The 21,441-nt window shown below is 47.7% G+C and overlaps 1 protein-coding gene across 1 annotated transcript; it reads right to left on the bottom strand.

Annotated features, from left to right (window-relative positions):
* Positions 1-1,497: 1,497 nt before the first annotated feature.
* Positions 1,498-12,602, bottom strand: LOC101358657 (keratin, type II cytoskeletal 3-like). The gene is given in 13 exon segments (XM_023728927.1): positions 1,498-1,616; positions 2,182-2,274; positions 2,277-2,368; positions 2,370-2,442; positions 2,760-2,794; positions 3,550-3,770; positions 4,435-4,560; positions 5,731-5,895; positions 6,235-6,330; positions 7,087-7,147; positions 8,588-8,804; positions 10,563-11,223; positions 12,585-12,602. Coding segments are annotated over 13 exon segments (1,977 nt in total).
* Between the last annotated feature and the right edge of the window lie 8,839 nt (positions 12,603-21,441).

Below are 21,441 nucleotides of genomic sequence, written 5' to 3'. Positions count from 1 at the left end.
GAAATTTTTGAAATGGTGTATCTTTGGCTATGTGTATTTTCACCACAAAAAAAAAAAAAGAGTTTGAGAAGTTACAGGGTTGATATGTTGTGGGGTTGTTAACCAATGTCATAAAACAACATGTGTACTTCTGTTTCATGAGAAACTATTTGTTCTGCAAGCCTTCACCTGAAGTACAATAAAAAATAAAAAAAATAAAAATCTATAGTAAACATTTCCAAACTGGAGCACACGTGCTTTCAGGGATGCATGAAGATTTTCCAAGGTGTAGGCAGGCATGAATAAGCTTAAGGGAAGCAATTTCAAGAGCCTCATCTGTCACATGTACTATTTCCTAAAGCTGATCCTCTGGAGAACCCACCCGCCACCTCTTTCCTCTCTCAAAATTGCCCTGCTTTCACTGTACAAAAGAAAGGCATACTTATCATTCCTCAAAATCTGACTATGGTGCATTGCCAAGGAGAAGGAACAGCCTCCTGTGGGGGTCCAAGCAAGGCAAGATGATTTCAGATTGTGATGACTGCTATAAACAAAAAAAAAAGGCAACATAATAGAGAATGATGTGCGGGGGGAGTTACATTAGATGGGGTGAGCAGGGAGCCCCCTCTCAGTAGGCACCACTTGGATGGAGACCTAAATGATGAACAAGAAGTTTGTCATTCAAAGATCTGGTGTCCTGGCCAATGACATTTGCAAAGTTCAAAGCCTTTGAGGAAGAAAAGAATCATGACCATCTAAAGGTCATTTATGTTTTATTATTTCAGGAATTTCAGATTTCTGAAGAGTGTATTCCTTTAAGTAGAGTTTACCTCTTCTCTGCCTTGCCCTGTGCAAACTCAGAGGGTAGTTGTTGCCACATAGACTCTGGCAAGGAGGCAAAAGTGGATTGTTCCAGAAACGACCACTGGATGTCATTTACGGAGGGTAGATAACCTCATGTTTGCGGTGGCTTAAATGGATTCTAAGAAGGCCTTCTTGAGTCATCTGTCTCCCAGGTTTGCTGCCTCTGACATGTCTCCCCAGCCCTGCCCTGAACCTGTGTTCTAAGCAAGTACTTCTGGATCTGCCTTGATTTTGTGTGTGTGTGTCTATGTGTGTGTGTGTATGTAGAGGAGAGGGGCTGAGGCGTGCCAGGGGCCATTTAAAATTCTTTGTAGATTCTCAAAACTCTTAATATTTAAAGGCCCTGCCCACCACCACCACCTCCCATCATATCACGGTCAGCATGTGTAATTTTTTCTATAAAAAGTTTGAATTTTTGTAGTTGCTTTTGAAAATATTTGACTACCAGCAGCTCATTTGATTATGATGAGGTCTGATAGCTTGACAACTTCAGGCATATTTGACATTACTGAAAAATGAGGAAGTCTAACCTACAAGTTTTTTCATATGTAATGAAATTTTTATGAATTCAAAATCTTAGCAATTAAGGAAGTCGATATGGCATCCATAGTGTCCAGCAGGTGAAAAGGCCCCGCCCCTTCAGCCTGGGAACTCTCAGAAAGTGCTCCGCTGCTGGTTCTCCACCACGGCCCAGGGCAGAGCTCTGCGTGGGCTTGCGGGAATCCACTTGCTGTGGCGATTAGACACAATGACCTTGGAAAATGTGGAGAATCCTGAATGAAAATTCGACCACGCTATCTAAAACACAATGCAGTTTATTGAAGATACAGAAGACAGAAGTCCTTTCTTGGAGCCAAGCATACCACTCATGGGAATTAAAGCGCCAGCATGAAGTGGGGACAAGGGGAGCCCCTGGCTACAAGGGTAGAGAGAGGCGTGTGCCCAGGGCTGGCTGGGACTTTCCCATAAGGCAGAGGAACATGGAGCCGGGGCACCTGCGGAGCAGAAGCGATGACATAGCCCAGCTCCTGGCACTGCCCTTGTGGCCTGGCCTTGAAGGGTAGAAGTTTTTTCACCTCAGTTTTCCTTCCCAGCAATGCTAGCCGTCTGAGATGGTGGGGCTCCAGGTAGCAGGCCAGAAGACGCCGAGGGAGAGTCCCACAGGGGAGTGGGAGAGCACGCAGAGCTGGGGTGTGCCGGGATGAGGGAGGCTGGGAGCCCAGAGATACCTTGGGCACCCCGTTCAGAATTTGTGGTGGGGCTGCTGGCTCTGGGAGGAGCTCTGGGAGACGCGGGCCGAACAGCCGCTGCTGCTGCTGCTGCTGCTGCTGCTGCTGCTGCTGCTGCTGCTGCTGCTGCGGCCGCCGCCCCCGCTGACGACACACAAGCCCCCGGAATTGGAGAAGTCCCCGCGCACCGCGGAGCTCCCTCTGTGCCCAGGCCACTGCGGGCGCTCCCGCCGCTGCGCCCCGCGCCACCGAGGCCCCCGCTGCCTCCGAAGGAGCCACCCCGGCCTCCTCGGCCCCCGGGCGCCTCCGCCCAGGCCGCCTCCCAGGGCGCCGCCGCCGCCGCTGCTGCTGCTGCTGTTGCTGACCATCTCTGCAAAAAGTGTTAGGGTCAGGGAGCCTCCAGGGTATCCACCCGCACGCCCGCCCCTCCAGCCCACAGTCTGTCCAGCGGTCTTCCCCGGGGTAATGTCACTCTGAGATTCCGCCTAGTGTGGGGAGGGCAGGTCTCAGGAAGGGAGCAGAGGTTGGCTCCTCTGGTACCCAGAGCCACAGGGTTACTCCTGTCACCACCAGACAGCTCCTCCCAGCTTGTGGGTAGAATGAGCTCACACCAGCTGCTGGCCCACAGTTTGAGAAACATTATTCCAAGATGTGCAGCCCCTTCCCAGAGAAAGCCACCCTGCTCACCGATGCTCACGGCACTCTGGCACTCCCCAGACATCCTGTTGGAGAAGATCAGAACTCAGTGTTAGCCATCTGCTCTCAGGTCCTCCCTCTCCCCAAATGCACCTTTCTTAGGTCAACAGCAAGGAAAGACTTCGTCCTCCCTACCCCTGCCTAATTCGTGCAAGAATAAGAAATAGGCTGGAAAGGTGCACAAAATTTCATGAAATGCATTCCTCTTTCTGTTGGATAAAGCTGCATCTAAATCGTTACCCTTTCCATAAACATTCTCCCAGAGAGTAACAGACTGGAGGATTATTCCTGGACCTTCCTATCCACTCCCTAATTCTCAGGATCCTCTTTTTGCAACAAATATTATTTGAACCCAAATGGGAACAGAGCCATGAGCCAACCTACAGGAACCCGCCCTTCAAAAACTGCAATTAAGGCAACAGTAAAATTTTAAAAAAAAAGTAAAATGACCTAGAAATAATACTTGTGCCTATAATTTCTCCTCTTTGGAGACACATTTTACAACTAAAACATAGGGGTATGAAGAGTGTAGAAATCTACCCAGGATAAGGCTCTGATGGTTCAATATTGCATAGGAAACACAGCACTCTTGAAGGTCTGGCAGCATCTTACAGCCTTAATAGGAGGAGGCTGTGCCTGCCAAGGGCCACCACCACTTCCAATAGCACACATGTAAACACACGCACATACATGCATACACACACCATGCCTGGGTACAGGCTCAGGCAGGAAAGCCTCCAGGCCTCTGGGCCACCTGGGAACCAGGTGGACTCTTGCTCACCTGCACTCCTCACCCTCCAGAAGAGTACGGTAGGTGGCTATCTCCACATCCAGGGCCAGCTTGACATTCCTGAGCTCTTGGTACTCATGCAGCAGCTGCGCTAGCTCCTCCTTGGCCTGCTGCAGGGCAACCTTGAGGTCCTGGAACTTGGCATTGGCATCCATGAGGGCCGTCTCCCCTCGCTGCTCAGCATCAGCGATGGCTGTCTGTAGACTGGCATTCTGGGTATGGGGGGACAGGAGTTCAGTTTAGATTCAAGTGGCCATCACTGAAGGCCTGCCCTGTGTGCTTGGTGTTTGCACATGCATTACCTTACACTGGGCTAATGAGAAACGTACAGCTCAGGAAGGTTGAAAGTTTTACAGTTGGTCAGTAGTGGAGCTTGGAGTTGGATCCTAGTGCACCGAGGTGTGAAGTTAGCAACACCTGGTCCAAGGACCCTTTCCAGCTCAGGAGGAGTCAGACCATTCCTGTACCTCTCTCTTCTTTTATGGTGACTGAGCATCTTCTAAAAATTTATCTCCTTCAGGAAGTCTTCCTGAATTGCTAGAGAAACCTACTCCCTACCTCAGCCCATCAAATGTGGGCTTCCTTGGCTACTCTCTCAACTCAGTCTTCACATAATCAGCTTCTTTCCCTAACCTCCCTAAACATGTCTGTACTCGGTATTTCTGGCCCACATCAGCCTTCATGCTCCAGAGAGGCAGGACCTGGGTTCACATAACAATTTTTGTTCAGGGCCCATTCTAGAACTGCACTGGTAAACTTTCATAGAGCATATGAGTTGGAACATGAGTTCAGTTTTAACAAGTGCTAAGCCTTGAGCTTTATGGTACAAGCACAAGCCCTCAATCTTGTACATGTGCTTTTCCTCCTCGTTCCCACCTGCTTTTTGACACTCTCAATCTCTGCCTGTAGCCTCTGGATCAGTCTGTTGAGCTCCGAGATCTCACTCTTGGTGTTCTTCAGGTCATCCCTGTGTCTGCCAGCCATGTTCTCCAGTTCTCCCAACTGTGTCCAGAGTACTCACACCGTCAGAAAGTCAGCAGTGCCCTTACAGATTGCCTAGTCCAACCCCTTCATGTCACAAACGGGAAAGCCAAGATACAGACTGTGACTTGTGCTAGGCCACCCAGTTGGAGGCTGAGGTGAGGAGCCAGGTATTCTGCCCCTGATACTCTTTTCCCTGCATCAGGTGGCCTGTCTCCTAGCCCAGTAGCTGCTGTTTGTTGAGCAGCCACTCTGTGCCAAGTCTTGCTCTTTATCTCATTAATGCTCACAACTGTCTGAAGACATTATTATCCCCATTTCACTAATAAGAAAACCAAGACACACATTGCCTGACCATGAGCAGAGTCATCCAGCTATCTACTAACAGTGCCAGGGCTTGAGTAGAGACATTTCAACACCTGGTGCCATCTTCTTAATCAGTAGACTACACTCTCTTGAGCAGAAAAGCCAGGAAAAGAGTCAGATGTAGATGGGCCAACTGTGTCTGGCTCAGCTTTTGGGAATGAGAAGGTAGCGGACAGAATTCCCTTCACCAGTAGTCTGACTTTTCTCAATCTCCCTCCCTCTCCCCTCCTTCCCTTTGCTATTCCAAACACCATGTTCAACATCTCAGTGTTATCACATCAGAAAGCACACACCGGCATGGGACCAGATTGGTAAAGGAAAATTAGAAGATCCTTTAGCATTAAAAAAACAAAGAAGAGAATGCAGCTTGAGGGATGTAGGTTAAGAGTTTCTCAACCTTGGAGCTATAGACATTTGGGGCAGGATAATTCTTTGCTGGGAGTGGATGGCTGTCCCATGCATTACAGAATGTTTGCAGCATTCCTGGTCTCTATCTACCAGATGCTAGTAGCAAACTACCTCCCAGGTGTGACAACCAAAATGTCTGCAGACCTTGCCAAATGTCACCGGTGGGGTGGAGATCAGGGAGGGGGGAATCATATCTCCCAACCCTGTTGAGAAGCTCCAGGTTAGAGCAAAGCAGAGCACTCTGGTTAGGAAGGAAGAGCTCTGTTAGTGAGAATAGACCAGTGGGAAGGTCATGGAACCTCCATGCTGGAGATTTAAAGAAGAATGGCTCAGAAGCAGGGTCTGACCTGCATGCCCCTCTAGGTAGGTTACTTGGGGAAACAAGAGTCTCCACAGCTACATAATAGTATCACTCACCTTGGACTGATACACGGCCTCGGCCTCAGCCTTGCTCTTCTGGGCGATCTCCTCATACTGGACACAGACCTTGGCAATGATGCTATCCAGGTCCAGGCAGCGGTTGTTGTCCATGGACAGCACCACAGATGTGTCACTGGTGTCTGACTGCATCTGGGACACCTCCTGCAGAGCCAGGCAGACCTGCCCACTTCTGAGAAGACCCACCCCGGGGCTCCCCAGAGTACAGCAGGCCACCAGCTCAGGAGGGAGCACGTGGGACTGACTGAAGAACAGGCCTTGGTGGCAATGGCCACTTATTTCACTAAAGAAGGAAGAAGGTGAGGCAGAGGTTTAAACTGCCTAGGTAGAGAGCAGAACTACCCACCAAGGTGGACAGCTGTTCTCTTTTTTTCAGAAGGACAGACAGGACCCAAACTCCTGCTGGTGAGCCTCTGCAAGCCATCTCCTCACAGAGGTCGGAGGCAGGTGGTCACGAGGTTGGGAGATGAGGAGCACACTTACAGAATTGTAGAGGGCCTGCAGGAAGTCGATCTCATCCTTCAGGCTCTCCACCTTGGCCTCCAGCTCCACCTTGTTCATGAAGGTGGCATCGACATCCTGGAAGAAAATTCAGCCATTGTCCCCTAAGCATGTTCCTTCACCTCCCCTATCTCATGGGCTCAGTGCTGTCCTGGGCATAGATGCGAGAGGCAGGAGGAAGGAGCCACAAGGCCTGCCCCCAGAGAGCTCCCACTCAGGGGAAATGAGACACCCATCCAGGCACAGGCAGACAAATGCCAACAACACTACTAAACTGGGTGTTTAGTAAACAGGCTGAACCAGAGAGCACACATCAGGGAAGAGCAAAAAGAGACTTACATCAGGGTGAGATGAAGGATGTGGGCTGGGCTGGGGCCATTACACGGAGACTAGGTGAAAAGAATTTGTGAGGAGAACCAGAGGAAGAACTTTCAACTTGCTGAAGAGAATTCTACCACACACAAAGACTCTCTTTAAACAGCTCCTGAGAATGCACTCCTGAAGAAAAATGATTTCTTCTCTTTGTCCATTTTTCAATCACAACTCAAGGCCTAATCTGATTCATAAATCCCACATACCTACCAGGAAGGGCTATGGCAAATGTCTGGTGGGCCTTACATACTCTCCTCCAAGGAAGTAGGGAGACAGCTAGTGCCTGAGCCACAGGCCCTGCCCACTGCTCAGGTGACTGACTCCCTCCCTGTTCCTGGCCCTCACTCACATGGTCTCAGGACAGCCCTCCAATTAACAGGTAGCTGCTGCTCCCCTCAGCTAATAGGCACCACTCTGCTTAGCAAGGCTCTGGGATGGGAAGTGGGGGAGAGGACCCCTCACCTTCTTTAGGACCACAAAGTCATTCTCTGCAGCTGTGCGCTTGTTGATCTCCTCTTCATACCTGTGAGAGAAGCTTCATTTCCCACAAGTAACTTGGATTTGGGGCTTCCCATAAGTAACTACCAGATTAGATCAAGGTCTGTGTCATTGCAAGGCATGGTCTGCAGCCTTCTGGGTTTCTGTTGGACCCAGTCCACTCAATAGGTATTTACTGAGCACTGACCATGGTGAAGGAGGCCTGGTGGCACAGGGGTTAAAGCACTCAGCTTCTAACTGAAAGGCAGTGGTTCAAACCCACCAGCAGTTCTGTGGGAGAAAGATGTGACAGTCTGCTTCCATAAAGATTTATAGTTTTGGAAATCCTATGGGGCAGTTCTACTCTGTCCTATAGGATCACTATGAGTCAGAATCAACTCAGTGACAATGGGTTTGGTTTTGGTTTGGGACTATGGCGATGGTGATGGTGATTATGGGGCACTGGAGTAGAAGCCCCTTCTTTGTGGGGTTCTATTTGGATTAATCCTGGAAGTCCTCCTGGAGGAATTTGGGTTTTTAAAAACTATTTACGTGACCAGAGGGAGATGGCTGAGCTGCCAGGAGTTTTGGGGGGAAGTGACTGGTGCTGAGCCTGTGAACAGCAAGTACTGTAGTACCATGGACTCTTGTAGATATTTGTTGGATGAATGAAAACCAAGAATGGGTCACTGAGGATATGCCAGTTCCTGCTCCATGAATTATACTTACATTAAAACATTCAGTCCTCATAACAACCTATTAGATAAATACTATCACTTTCTCCATTTTGTAGATGAGGAGACTGAGCCACAGAGAAGGTAAGTGTCAGAATGCAGCTTCATCAAGACACTCGCAATCCAGAGTCTGTACTCTTAACCATACAGCAAGTTGCTTCTTATTTAGAAGTATATTGCCAGGGAAAACAAATTTCATAGATTACAGAGTTGTAAGGGAACTTCAAGATTATCTATTCCAGGGTGGGTGGGAGTGTTATCTTGACCTATAAGGTTCACAAATGAATTTCAGGATGTCTTGGAACCCAAAAATTATATTTACATATAATTGAGTCAATTCTGACTCATGGTGACCCCATGAGTGTCAGAGTAGAACTGTGCTCCACAGAGTTCTCAACGGCTGATTTTTCAGCAGTAGATCACCAGGCCTTTCTTCCGAGGCACCTCTGCGTAGACTCAAACCTCCAAACTTTCAGCTAGCAGTTAAGAAGATTAACCATTTGAACCACCATATACTTATAAATTCTTTCGTTAAATTCCAATTCCCAAAACTGTTTCTGCTACAAGTAAGCCATGAGCCATTCTTTTAAAGTCATTGAGGCAGGAGGTGAATTCCTACAAGCCCACAACTAGCTGGAACAGAGCTAAACTGGAGCCCAGGCTTCTTAGACCCTAGGCCAGGCCTCCTGTCATCGGCCCCCTCCCACCCCAGCCCCACCCCACCCCACCCCTAGCAACTAGGCAGCACGCACTTCTTCTTGAAATGCTCCATCATCTCCTCCATGCTCCTCAGCTCCCCCTCCAGCTTGCTTTTCTCACTGAGCAGCCCATCCAGAAAGGCCTTGAGGCTGCTGATGTAGTTCTCAAAAAATGGTTCAAGGTTGTGACTGTCAGTGTTAGAATCGGAGCCCTGATCCTGCAGGAGGCTCCACTTTGTTTCCAGGACCTTGTTCTCTCCAGGAATCGCACCTGCAGCCCAATAAGAAAAGAGCATCAAGGAGCTGCGAGGGGCCATCTCCAATCACGACAGCCCATGGCTTCCTCAGTGTTCTTCCTGCTCCTCCTGCAGGGGTACAATTTTAATGCTGCAGTAGTTTAATGCTAACAGCAGGTGAACAGCAAAGTTCGTGTAATGCAAGGGAGGTGGAGCCCTATTTTGCAGATAAGGAAGCTAAAGCTGAGAGATAACCAAAGTCACACAATAAGTTAGTAACAAAACAGTAGCAGAACTGAGGTCTCCTGATACCCAGGCACAATGATCTTCCTACTACATCGTTCATTCATTCATTCATGGATCATGTACTGCTCAACAAACAGCAGGAGATTTCAGCATCCTACAGCAGATACAGTCTTCAGGAAGAGTTTACAGTCCTGGGTATACTGCTCTAAGACAGGGAAATAGAGAAAACTATGGAGAAATGGCTCTCAGGCAGACCTTTCCCCAGGCAAAAGGGTCCTGGATGCACGTAGGGTTGGTCTCCCTCTGCCAAACCTAGTTTCAGCCCAGTATTTAAACTGAACCACTGGTTTAAAATGTCTCAAACTTCATTTGCCGCAAAACATTTCTGTGCGTAAGTTAAAAACCAAATATGTAAGTAGATTGGTCATTCAACAAACATCTGCAGAGAACCAAGCATGGGCCAGGCTTTGTGCAGAACCCTCAGAATGGCAAAACCTTGGAATTCCCCTTTGAGAATAATAAGCACAGCTGATGAGAAGGCCTTGGGCAGCCAGACCCCACCTTCTGTGGAGAAGCAGTATTTTCAGCATCACTTTTTATCTGAATGAGTTTATCCAGAGACCCAGGTGTCTGCTGAGAACAAGATAGGCGCCTCTGGAAGGTCACTTGACTTTCAAGAGCTTCGCCTCTAAAAGAGGTGTGATGTTCTGATGTTAAGACCGACTTCTCCTTCAGCTTTGCCTAGGACGCTTACAATTGTGACAGGATGCCAAAGAGTCTGTACAAAGCTTTTCCTTAAGGCCTGATATTATCCCAGGGTCACAAAGAAATCTCCACGCGTTGTACCCAAGGGTACTGATAAAACTTTCAGTTAGGAGCTAACCAAGCCTAAATGCCATATAGGCACCATGATAATCGTCATGGTTTTCCTTGCATGGAATATCCAAAGCACAGAAATTCCTGTATAACATCTCTTCAGCCTTGCCCTCACATGTATAATGTATACAGATAACAAATGACCTCAACATCTGCAGCTCCTCACACTAAAGTCTTCCTGTGAGAACCACCCACCCCACCACCCCTCAAAAAACTCTCTCCTTCCTTCTCTTTAGGCTGATGACAGATTAACTCATCTCTCAAACACAAATTCCAACTTTGGCAGAATTGGCATCACTTTCAAAGACAAGCAGCTCATAACCTCTGTGAGGTGGAGAAGGAATTCTGTGTTTGGGTTTCAGAAGGCAACGGTGAGGGGACATCAGTGATGGCAACAAACAATCCCAGGAGCTACAGTCTCAGCAGTGCCTCTGACAAACCACAGTGATGGGGGAATGGAGTGAACAGTAACTCCAGCCAGTGAGGGACTGGGCTATTTTGATCACCTGCTACCAGGTTTAACAGATCTACCACCTGCCAATGTAACACAGAGGGCTTAAGGTCTAGGATGAACCCACTATTTTTCTTCCTCAGATTTACAAGGAAAAGAGGAAAGAGAACCAACTCAGTTAGGCCAGATTTTCTCTCTGTCCAGTTGGCCTGAGATGGACTCACCTTGTCAATGAAAGAGGCAAACTTGTTGTTGAGGGTCTTGATCTGCTCCTGCTCCTGGGCTTTTACTTGCCCAAACTGAGAGCCAGTCTCCACACTGAGGAGCTGCAGGAGGCTCTGGTGAATGGTCACTTCATGAATTCCACCTGGGAAGCCACCTGCACCACCGGGACCACCAAAGCCACCAGGGCCACCAAGGCCGCCAGGGCCACCAAAGCCACCAGGGCCACCAAAACCCCCAGTTCCTCCTCCAAAGCCTCCAGCTCCTCCACCAAAGCCCCCAGCTCTTCTACCAAAGCCCCCAGCTCTTCCACCAAAGCCCCCACCCATCCCTCTTCCACCACCTCCAAAACCACTGCTTCCAAAGTAGCCCCCGCTGGCACCCCTGAACCCTCCAGCACGGGTGCTGCCTCCAGCCACACTGATGGAGATCTTATTTGTCCTCCCAAGGCCGTAGGGACTCCTGCTGCTGAAACCTCCTCCCATCATGGCACAGGCAGAAGACCCACCGCCACCCCCTCCTGAGAGGGAACCCAATAAGGACTTGGTGGAGCTGATCCAGCTCTGGCCTGACACCACAGCTGAGCAGCCACTGAAGCCCTGGTGGCAGCCGCCCCCGCTCAAGACCTTTAGGACTGTTGGCTGTAACTGGCCTGGCAACTCATGGTGGACAGCAAGGTATTCCAAGGGAAAGGTGGACCCAGAAGGTTGGAGGAAACTCAGAAACCCTCTGAAGTTTGGGATCAGGGATGGCTCTTATATAGGGCCGGCGGGCTTGGCTGGCTGCATGATGCCAGCCAACTAATTGAGGTATTATCAGCTTTGGTTTGCCTGGCAGCAAGAGGTCGAGTCTAAAACTCACAACACACCTTGATAATCACCCCAAATTTCCAAATTCCTTTGTTTTCCCAGGGTTACTCACCTAAAATAAGCTTAAGTTGGGAGAGGGGCCATCCTGCAGGGCTGGACACAGCCCCTAATCCCTGGGGGACTTACGCTCCCATCATGGGAATGACAGGTCAGCGTTTCTCCTCTTCTCCTGTGTCCCCATGGCCACTCTGCCAGCCTATCTGGCCTCAGCAAGACAGTGGGATAGGTGCAGAACCCCAGCAAATGTAGGACCCCAGGCAAGGACCTTGGGAGAGAAGAGAGAGGAAGGGGGGGGGCTGTGAGAGAGAGAGACTGATGAGAAGAGAAGATTCAGAGGTTAGAGAAAGTACAGGATCTCCCTTTGGGATCCTGCCATCCAGGGAAGAGAAGACACACATATGAGATACATTAAGGAGCAAGTTCTCCACTACAGGTGCCCCTGAAACCTGGGGTCTGAGGGGCCTTGGAGGGAGATTTAGGGTGCAGAAGGAGGAAGAGGTCAGTCTGAGAAGACTTCCTGGAAGGATGGGAATGAGGAGTGGCTTGAGAGGAAGTAAAGGTTACCCCAAGAACTGTGGAAGAGAGTGAGCCGTCAGGGCAACGGGTGGGTAGGGAGGGGAAAGCTGGAAGAACCCCATCCTGGCAGGGAAGAGGCTGTAGACCAGCAGGTCCAGGCCAGAGGGACTACTGCCTTTCCTCTTCCAAGCTCACTCTAGGAAAATGAATCCAGGATTTCCAAAGCATCCTTTCCTCCCAACTAGAGGACATAACCTACACCACCTAGGAAGCTTGAATTCCTCACCACTAAAATTCAAGAATGATAATGCCTTATTCCAAAGGTTGTTGAGAGAATAATGCATGAGGAAAGTTCTCTGTAAAGTGTAATGTGTGCTGTGGATGTTAGTTTCTCTTATTAAAACTTGCCTTCTCCTCCCCTTTGGCAGCAAAGACCAGCCTTTGTGACCCCAGCCTTGGTGGCCCCAGTCTTGATGACCCCAGCCTTGATGACGACAAAACCCAAGATACCCAGTGAGTCCCTACGGAGCCCACCCTCCTTCTTAAATGCCCCACCCCTGTTTCCTCTTCCATTGTGACCCTCCCAAGTCACTCAGATACAAGCTCCTAAAGAGCCTTCCCCTCTTTCCTCTCACCTCCTCTCCTTTGCTCATCCCTGTGAGCTGCTCAGCACCTGTGCCTTCACCAGCAGTGCCCAGACATCAATTTCTGTGAGCTAACTGGGGGAAGGAAGCCAGTGACAAGTTAGCCTTCGGGAACTTCCAAAAAATGCACTCCTGTTCCCTTCAAGCACACAAAGTCATACAAGACCCTCAAGTAAAGCAGGCTAAGAAAACGTGGGCAAGTACAAGTTCTTCCTGATTTAGCTCTCTCTCCCTGAGAATTAAGTGTTCTCAGGCTGCCAGACTATCTACACACATGTACAGAGAGAGAGACAGAGAGATAGAGAGAGGGAAAACACACATACCATACATTCACAGAGCACACACATATAGACATTCATACTCACAAAACCACAGACACACTCTTATTTCTGTTCCCTGCCTAGATCTATATTCCCCACTAAGCCTTTATGTCTCAGATGGGCATTGCCCTCTTTGGCCCCTTCAAAACCAGGTGCCTCCCTCATTCCTCCAGGGCCTTTCTTCCTGCTCAAAGCATCTTGCTAATCTGTGAAACCAAGACACAGTAACTAGATCCAAAGGAAGGCAAAGACTGATGTGGGGATATATGCCATTTAAACATGGCTGCACTATTGACAACTGCAGCCCCCACAGGCCTCTATGCTGTATAGGACATGTTGGAGACTTGTCAGCGATAAGAAAGAGATTAGGCATGACTTGTTTTCCCAAAGCTATTGTCCTGTTACTGATGGGCTTGTTTACCTGAATTCCTTCTCCCTTGCCCGAAACTTATTGTTATTCACCCAAACAAAGCCCATTGTTCTGTTATTTGCTTCACTGCTTGCTATATTGACTATAAATAAACTCTTGGGACTGGAGCCAGGGTTCGACTCCTCAGAGTGACCCTCCTGGCCCCACTTCTCTTTAAGAGTTGTGGAATTGGTTATTGTCTCCGCCGCCCCGACCTTCGCCGCCGCTGCGACAGACTGAGAGTTAGGGACCAAGGTCTATCCCAACTTGGCCACTAAGTCTTCCTGCTGAGCTTTAGCTTCCTACTCAGAACAGTGAGGGCTTTGCACCTGAGCGAAGCTTTTCAAATTGGGCCCTACTGAAGTCTTGGGGTTAAGGAGGTTGGGGAGAAAGGTGGCAGCACTGGGCATTGCTCTAGTCTTACCTCCACCACAGTCTCTCAACCCCTCTATTCTGATCTCGTAATAGAAAGGGTTCTGTTGTTTACAAGCAAGTTTGAAACCTCCTGGGCCCAGTGCCATCTGAGGTCCCGTCCCATGCTGACATTCATGATGCTGAGGATAGTCAGGCCTGGGGAAGGTGAAGAGTGGGGTGATTTGGTGGCTGCGAGGGGGGCAGGCTTTTAACAACACATCACATAAATCTGCTCTCTTTGCCCACATGTGGGACTGATCCTGACTCCACAATCCAAATAGTGCTTTGGGCTCCAAACATAGTCTATGCCTTCATCAAAAAAGAGACCCCAAGAGCCAGTGAGGAGATGTCGCTACACTGTCTTCCTGCCCCCACTTATGGTTTTTAGATCCTTGCTACTACAGGGAAAAACTATAGAACAATTAATTGGTTTCCACCCCATGACAGCTGCCAATGACCTGGCCTAGTTTGAATATGTTGAGATGTATTTCGTACATCAAGAACAAATTCCAAAAAGATTGGGGTGGAAGTTTGGGGCTCTAATGAGGGCCCATTCTAAATACTTTGTTCCTGGCAAATCCCACTGCTAATCCCCCAAACCTGCAGACTATAAAAGCCCAGAAGCTCTCCTCAGGTGCCTCTTAGGGTGAGAAACGGAGTTTGAGGCTGGCCAGGAGTCTCCACCACTAGGATTAGCCCAGACAGGCCTTTCCTGGGGGTGAGGGAACAGCGGCCCAGTGCAGCCTCCTTTCAGTGGCCATGAATATGCCTCCCAGGCTGGCACCATGACCAAAGCCCCCTCTGCCCTTACTGGAGAATAAGGGAGGAAGAGGAGCAGTGGTTTCTGCCCTCAGGCACTCCAGGCCTCTAGGGACACAGGGTACTCAGACAAGGGTACTCAGGTCTAAGGACAGGGCTTGGCAGCTGAGGCCAGGGGATAGCAGGTGGGCGTGAGCGGTGCTAGGAAAGAGCTGTGCTAGTGTTAGAGCCTTCTAGGGGAGAAGTGGGTGGAGCTGAGTTAGGATGGGAGGAAACCAGGCCAAAGCAGGCCAGGAGGGCCTTAGCAGAGTCAGGATGGTGAGTGGAAGGTGAGGGACTCAGCTCTGGTTTCCTGGGGGAACAGTGCCGTCCTGTGGTCTGCAGTAGGAGCCAGCACTGCCCCTGAAGGAACTGTTCTTGAATACCAGCTGAGCTCTGAGCCAAGTCCCACTAAGGAGGGACCAACCTCGAGGCATCTGAAACCCAGTAAGAAAGTCTTGGGCCAGGCAGCTACAGCCCTGAACATGGCTCGGCACTGAAGGTGAGAGCCTCTGAAGGAGTGAGGCAGCCTCCTCAAAGTACCCAGACCCACCCACCCCGGAAGGCCAGCAGAGCAGTGCTGTGGAGTACACCCTAGGCAGAGGCAGCTTCCAGATACCTCTGGGCCTCCCTTTAGCTGGTTGTAAAGTGGAGCTGATAAACCTCTTCTCTCCCTGTTGAGTAGAGTAGTTGGGAGGGTCAGGTGAGGTAAGTATAGTCATGTGTCTCATAAATTGAAAAGGAGACACTCTGTGTTAACTGAGGTATTGTAATAGCAGCTGCAAGTCAAGAGATGTTTACTAGGTGGCAGGCTCTATATTTATCACTTCACAGACCGTACCCCATTTAACCCTCACAGCAACCCTATAAGGAAAGGCTTGTAGCTCCATTTTACAGATGAGGAAAACAGGCTCAAAGAAGTTAAATAACTTGTCCAAGTTCCCACAGACAGTAGGTGGAGAGTCAGGCCTCCAACCCAGTCCTGAACCAATCTGGAGCCCATGCTATGGAACAAGATGTATGGAAGGAAGTCTCCCTGAGCTGGTGCCCACGGTGCTTTCTGTGTCTGTGTCTGTCCCTCCCCAGAGCTCAGCTCACAGAACAAGCTCTGACTCTGAACAGTAGACTCAGAATTTCAACATGTTTGGGAAATGGCAAACAATTAAAAATGACTTAAGTGAAAGCACAACTTGTGGACTAGGGAGAAAAGGACCTGAAACTCGCTTACACATGGTCCTCTGGAGGGCATTTTGCATTATTCCTCTAACAAAGAGGATGGTTTGTGCTGCACCATCTCAATCCTTCCCAGTGAGGATCAACGGCCTGATTTTGCAAGCTGATTGGCCAGGAGAGGGTCACAGTCTATAGCCGGGGACTGCCATGACACTCAGCAGTTCATAGCTGGTGAGGTTTGTTTCCTCCTGATGAGGTCCCAGTGTGAAGGTCCTCCTCCCTCCCCTCATTCACTCACCCAGCCACACATCCTGAGCACCCACTCTCTGCTCTGCATTGTGCTGTTCTCCTCTGGCTGGCTCTCACTCTGCCTGTGGATCATGAAGAGTCCTTTGACGTAAAACCCCTTTCCCCCTTTCCCTTCCACCCTAAACCAACCCATCATTTAAAAACCCTGTTGCCACTGAGTCAATTCTGACTCATAGTGACCCTGTAGGACAGAGTAGAACTTCCAAAGAGTGGCTGGTGGATTTGAACTGCCAACCTTTGGGTTAGCAGGCGAATGCTTAACCACTGGGCCACCAGGGCGCCATCATTTAAGACCCAGCAAAAGGCGCAGACCCTCCATGATGACTTATAGGATCAGCTTGGCCCCTTGAGCTCTCCTGTCCTCCAGCTCCTGGGTTACCCACTGTCGCTACCGTGGCCACAAGTCAAATGAGAATGTTTTACTTCCCCCGACCCCCATCCAGTGTGGAGGCCCTTGGAGGGCAGGCTTAAACCTAGCACACACCCCCACAGCACCCAGCCAGCCTCATACAACTCGGGAAGTTCTTAGTTCTCTGACAAAGCCAAGCCATGGCCTCACAAGCTTACATGCCAACACGTAATAGTATCTGACATTTGTGGAATGTTTCCAACTTTTTAAAACCCTTTTGTCTATCTGACCTGACAGATAGACACGTTGCGCACAAACACACACCCACTTGTGACTCACAGACAAAATCATTTCACATAACCTCTGACCCCAAATAAAAATGACAAGAACTTTAAACATGAGCTAGTTTTGAAGACTGATGCAGTCGGAAGGTAGATGGTGCCTCAACCTGCCCATTGGCTCTGCTTCTGCCACAAGGCATGAAAATTACAGCCATGACTGTGGGGACCATGGTCTCGGGGAACATCTGGCTCAATTGGCATAACACAGTTTATAAAGAAAATGTTCTACATTCTTCCTTGGTGAATAGCATCTGGGGTCTTAAAAGCCAGTGAGCAGCCATCTAAGATACTCCACTGGTATCACACCTTCAGCAGCAAGTGAGAATGAAGAAAACAAGATACAAGGGAAAGATGAGTCCAAAGGACTAACGGACCACAACCACCACGGCCTCCACCAGACTGAGTCTAGTACAACTAGATGGTGCCTGGCTACCACCACTGACCGCTCTGACTGGGATCACAACAGAGGGTCCCAGACGGAGCTGGAGAAAAATGTAGAACAAAATTCAAAAAAAGACCAGACTTACTGGCCTGACAGAGACTGGAGAAACACCAAAAGTATGGCTCCTCGACACCCTTTTAGCTCAGTAATGAAGTCATTCCCAGGTTCACCATTCAGCCCAAGATTAGACAGCCCCATAAAACAAAACGAGGCTAATGGGCATAACAGTCCAGGGACAAGGACTAGAAGGCAGGAGGGGACAGGAAAGCTGGTAATAGGGAACCCAAGGTTGAGAAGGGACAGTGTTGACATGTCATGGGGTTGTTAACCATTTTCATAAAATAATATGTGTACTGTTTAATGAGAAACTATTTGTTCTGTAAACCTTCATCTAAAGTACAATCAAAAAAAAAAATTACAGCTGTGAGGAAGGACCAGGCCTGAGGGGTGTTCCAGCACAATGACCAAAGAACCCATGCAAGAGTGTCCAGCCTTTATTCCCCCTCAGACTTCATTCCTTCCAGGGGATACAACAATGGACCAATACCCATTCAGCCATCTCTCCATACATTCATTCATTCATTCATTTATGCACTCAGCCATCATTTGTCAAGCACCTACTGCATCAAGCACCAGCCTACCCAATAGGAACACAATGATGGACAAGACACTGTCCATGGTCTGAAGCAGCTCACGGTTGTGCTGAGGTGGGTGTCAGGCATGAAATGACTCCCTATGGTAAATGGTGGTCAGTGTTATTGAAGCAGGCCCATCAGTGTACTGTGGGCAAGAGAGGAAGAAAAAACTAACTTGGCCTGAGGGGCTATGGAAAACATACCAAAAACAAAAAACTCATTGCCATAGAGTCAACTCCAATTCATAGCGACCCTATAGAGGAGGTAATTTTGAGTAGGGTATTGAAGGATGAGTAGAAGTGGACACTAGGAGAAATGTACCCCTAGTAAAGAGGAAAAAATTTCAAATGTGGATGGGAGGAAGTGTTGGTGAGAGATCCCACAGGTCTGCAGAACAGGGGACACGGAAGAAGAATGGTGATGGGACAGATGCTGAAGGTATAAGTTGAAACCAATTGCAGTAGTCTTCCTGGGCTACGCTATAGAGTTAGAAGTTCATTCTATGGACAGTGGTCCTCAATGCTAACTGCACATCAGGAACACTGGACAGCTTTTAAAGATCCAGATCCTCAAACCCCACTCCTGACCTCCTGGAACGTGGCTTAGACATCTGCTTGTGTTTTTTTTTGTTTGTTTGTTTGTTTGTTTTTTTAAGCTCTAGTTTGCTTTAATTCTGATTGACTGATTTCTGTAAACAACTTTATTAAAGGAAGAGGGTTCCATTTTTGTTTTGTTTTGTTTGTTTGTTTGCTTTGGAACTTCCATTATGAAAGGAGGAATAGGAGAGAGTCACCTCTCCTGTATCCAAATCAGACACAGAGTTTTATCTAGTCAAAGATGCTGGGTCTAGTATTCAGCCTTTAGTTGTGAACTCTGATCATTGTGAAGCACCACCAGAGTAATTAAAGGAAGCAAAGATCTTCAAAACACATCGTTAAGAAAATGACAAGGCAAACCACAGACTGAAGCAAAATATTCGCAATACATATATCTGATGGATCGCTAAAACATCATGATGAGTAAAAGAAGCCAGATACAAAAGAATACATTCATGTGATTTCATTTATATGACATTCTAGAAAAGGTAACACCAATCTATAGTGACAGAAAGCAAGCCCCAGCCTGGGCAGGGGGTGGAAGGTGACTGACTGCAAAGGGAAGTGAGAGAACATTTTGGATGATGTCGATGTTCTATATTTTAATTAAGATTGTGGTTACATGGGTATATACTCTTGCCAAAACTCACTGAACTGTATCAGAAAATGGGTGCATTTTCATTATATGTAAATTACACCTCATGAAGTGATTTTTAAAGAGGACTAGAAGACAAGACAGAAAGGGTGGAATGCTCATGTTGAAGACAGCATGAGCTCCGAGCTGTTCTTTAGAATAGCTGTTCTAAGGAACTTAACTGGATTTATTTGTCTTTATACATACTAGACCATAAGTCCCTTAAGGACCTATGTTATATTCATCTCTGTAGCCACTACTCCCATGGTATGTGGACCAAACTGGTGCTCAATAAAATTTGAATAAACAAATGGAATGGGAGTAGACAAACTCACCCAGGAAGAATATGTAGTATGAAAAGAACAGTAGATCAAAGAAGGAACCCAGGGAAACATCAATTTTTTAATATTTTTTCTTTTATTTTTAATAATAGACTATTTCAATCATACAGGAATACGTATAGCAGACACCTATATGCTCATCACCAAGATTAAAAACATGCATTTTTCTTTGGATAATTAAAATGTCATAGTACCCCTCAATTTGATGTTCATAGGAAAAATATATATGTCACAAAAAAGACAACTGCAGATACAAATGCAAAAGGTAAAACAGTAAAGTTTTTAGAAGAAATCAGAGAATGTCTTCATGAGTATGGAGTAGAGTTCTTAAAAAAGACACAAAATGTGCCAAACAAAATAAAAATATGAATTTCACCCAGTAAAATTAAGTAATTCTGTTTATCCAAAGGCTCCATTAAGAGAGTGAAAGGCAATCCACAGAGTGGGAGAAAAAGTTTATAATTCTTATATCTGACAAAGGATTCAGATCCAGATCATATAAAGCACTTTCACAAATTAACCAGAAAAAGACAGACGACCCGATAGAAAAATGGGCAAAAGACAGGTACAAAAAAAGAATATCCAAATGGCCAATAAACATATGAAAATGAGGTCAACATCATTAGAGGACATAAAAATTAAAACCACAGAGATATATAACAGTACTCACTCCAAACAGACTAAAATACAAAAGAAAGAAAATATAAAGTGTTGACAAGAATGTGGAGCATTCTACCAGCATCCTATACAGCTGGTACTGCTACTTTGGGAAAGTGGAGCATCTGCTAAAGCTGAATAGATGCATACCCGTGGACCCAGCAAATCCACTGCTAGATATACACAAAGACCTTGAGTACATGCATATATTCACCAAAAGATATGTACTGGAATGTTCATAGTTGCATTGTTCATCATAGCCAAAAATGAGAATCTATTCCAGTACCCATCAGAAGTAAAGTAGGTAAATAAATTGGCGTTTCATCACACAAGAGAATACTAATGAGAATGAATGATCTACAATGGCACACAACAATATGAATGAATCTCACTCACATTATGTTGAGCAAAAGGATTCAGACACAAAACTATATCATTCCACTTATATAAAGTACAAAAACACGTGAAACAAACCTATGCTGTTAGAAGTCAGAATAGTGGTTTCCTGGGGTGTGGGTGGGAACGACAGGAAGGGGTCCCAGGGTGGGGCTTCTAGGGTGACGGGAATGTCTGTTTCTTTATTTGAATGGGCCCAGTTTGTGAAAATTCATTAAGCTAAACATTTGAGATCTGTGCTCTTTTGTGTACATATATCGTAGTTCAATAAAAAGTTTTGAAAATGTTACACAACCCCAGCATTGAATAAGTGAGCAGAGGGAGAGAAGGCACCAGAAGAACTGAGAAGGCAGGACAAGGGAGGTAGCCAGAAAACAAGGAGAAAAGGATGAGACAATGGTGTCAATGGCTTCAAAGAATTAAGAAAATGACCAAAACAGACCACTTCGTGAACTCGGAGGAAGTCCCTGGAGACTTGGGGAGGCGCAGGGTCAGCGAATGGCTGGAGCAATGTTCAGGCAGCAGAGGGCCGCATGAACTGATGTTCCAGCCAAAATGAAGCATCTTCTTGCTCCACCCCAGGGAAAATGAAAACAGCCACAAGAGAGAAGACCCTAACATTGTCTGCCCCAGATCAAACAGATCCACACCCCAGAGCACCTGCCTTGAGGATTGGTGGACATGGTCAGTTGGAATCCTGGGGGCTGTGGAACACGCAGCAAGGAGGGTGAGGTTACAGCCCTTGAGCAGGTAGCATTTCTTCTGCTTGTCTGCTGAGCCAGAAGTGAGACGAAATGTCAATGAGGAGATGGGGGAAGGATGAGAATATAGTCCTAGGCCAAGAAGGTGACAGAGGCTCAGTCCTTGAATTCCCCTCTTTTTGTTGGAGGGTAGGTACAAGGATTGACTCACCTGACGGGGTTTTGTGGGTTTGAAGTTTACAAGGAGTGGGTTTCAAGGGTTCAGAAAGCAGGATGCAGCCCGGGCTGCCAGTGCAGGTTTGCAGCACAAGGGCTAGAACCACAAAGGCAATG

Source organism: Trichechus manatus, unplaced genomic scaffold, assembly GCF_000243295.1.
Source record: "Trichechus manatus latirostris isolate Lorelei unplaced genomic scaffold, TriManLat1.0 scaffold00027, whole genome shotgun sequence".
NCBI classification, from domain to species: domain Eukaryota; kingdom Metazoa; phylum Chordata; class Mammalia; order Sirenia; family Trichechidae; genus Trichechus; species Trichechus manatus.
Note: the sequence above shows the minus strand (reverse complement) of the source record. Positions and strands in the feature narration are given on the sequence as shown.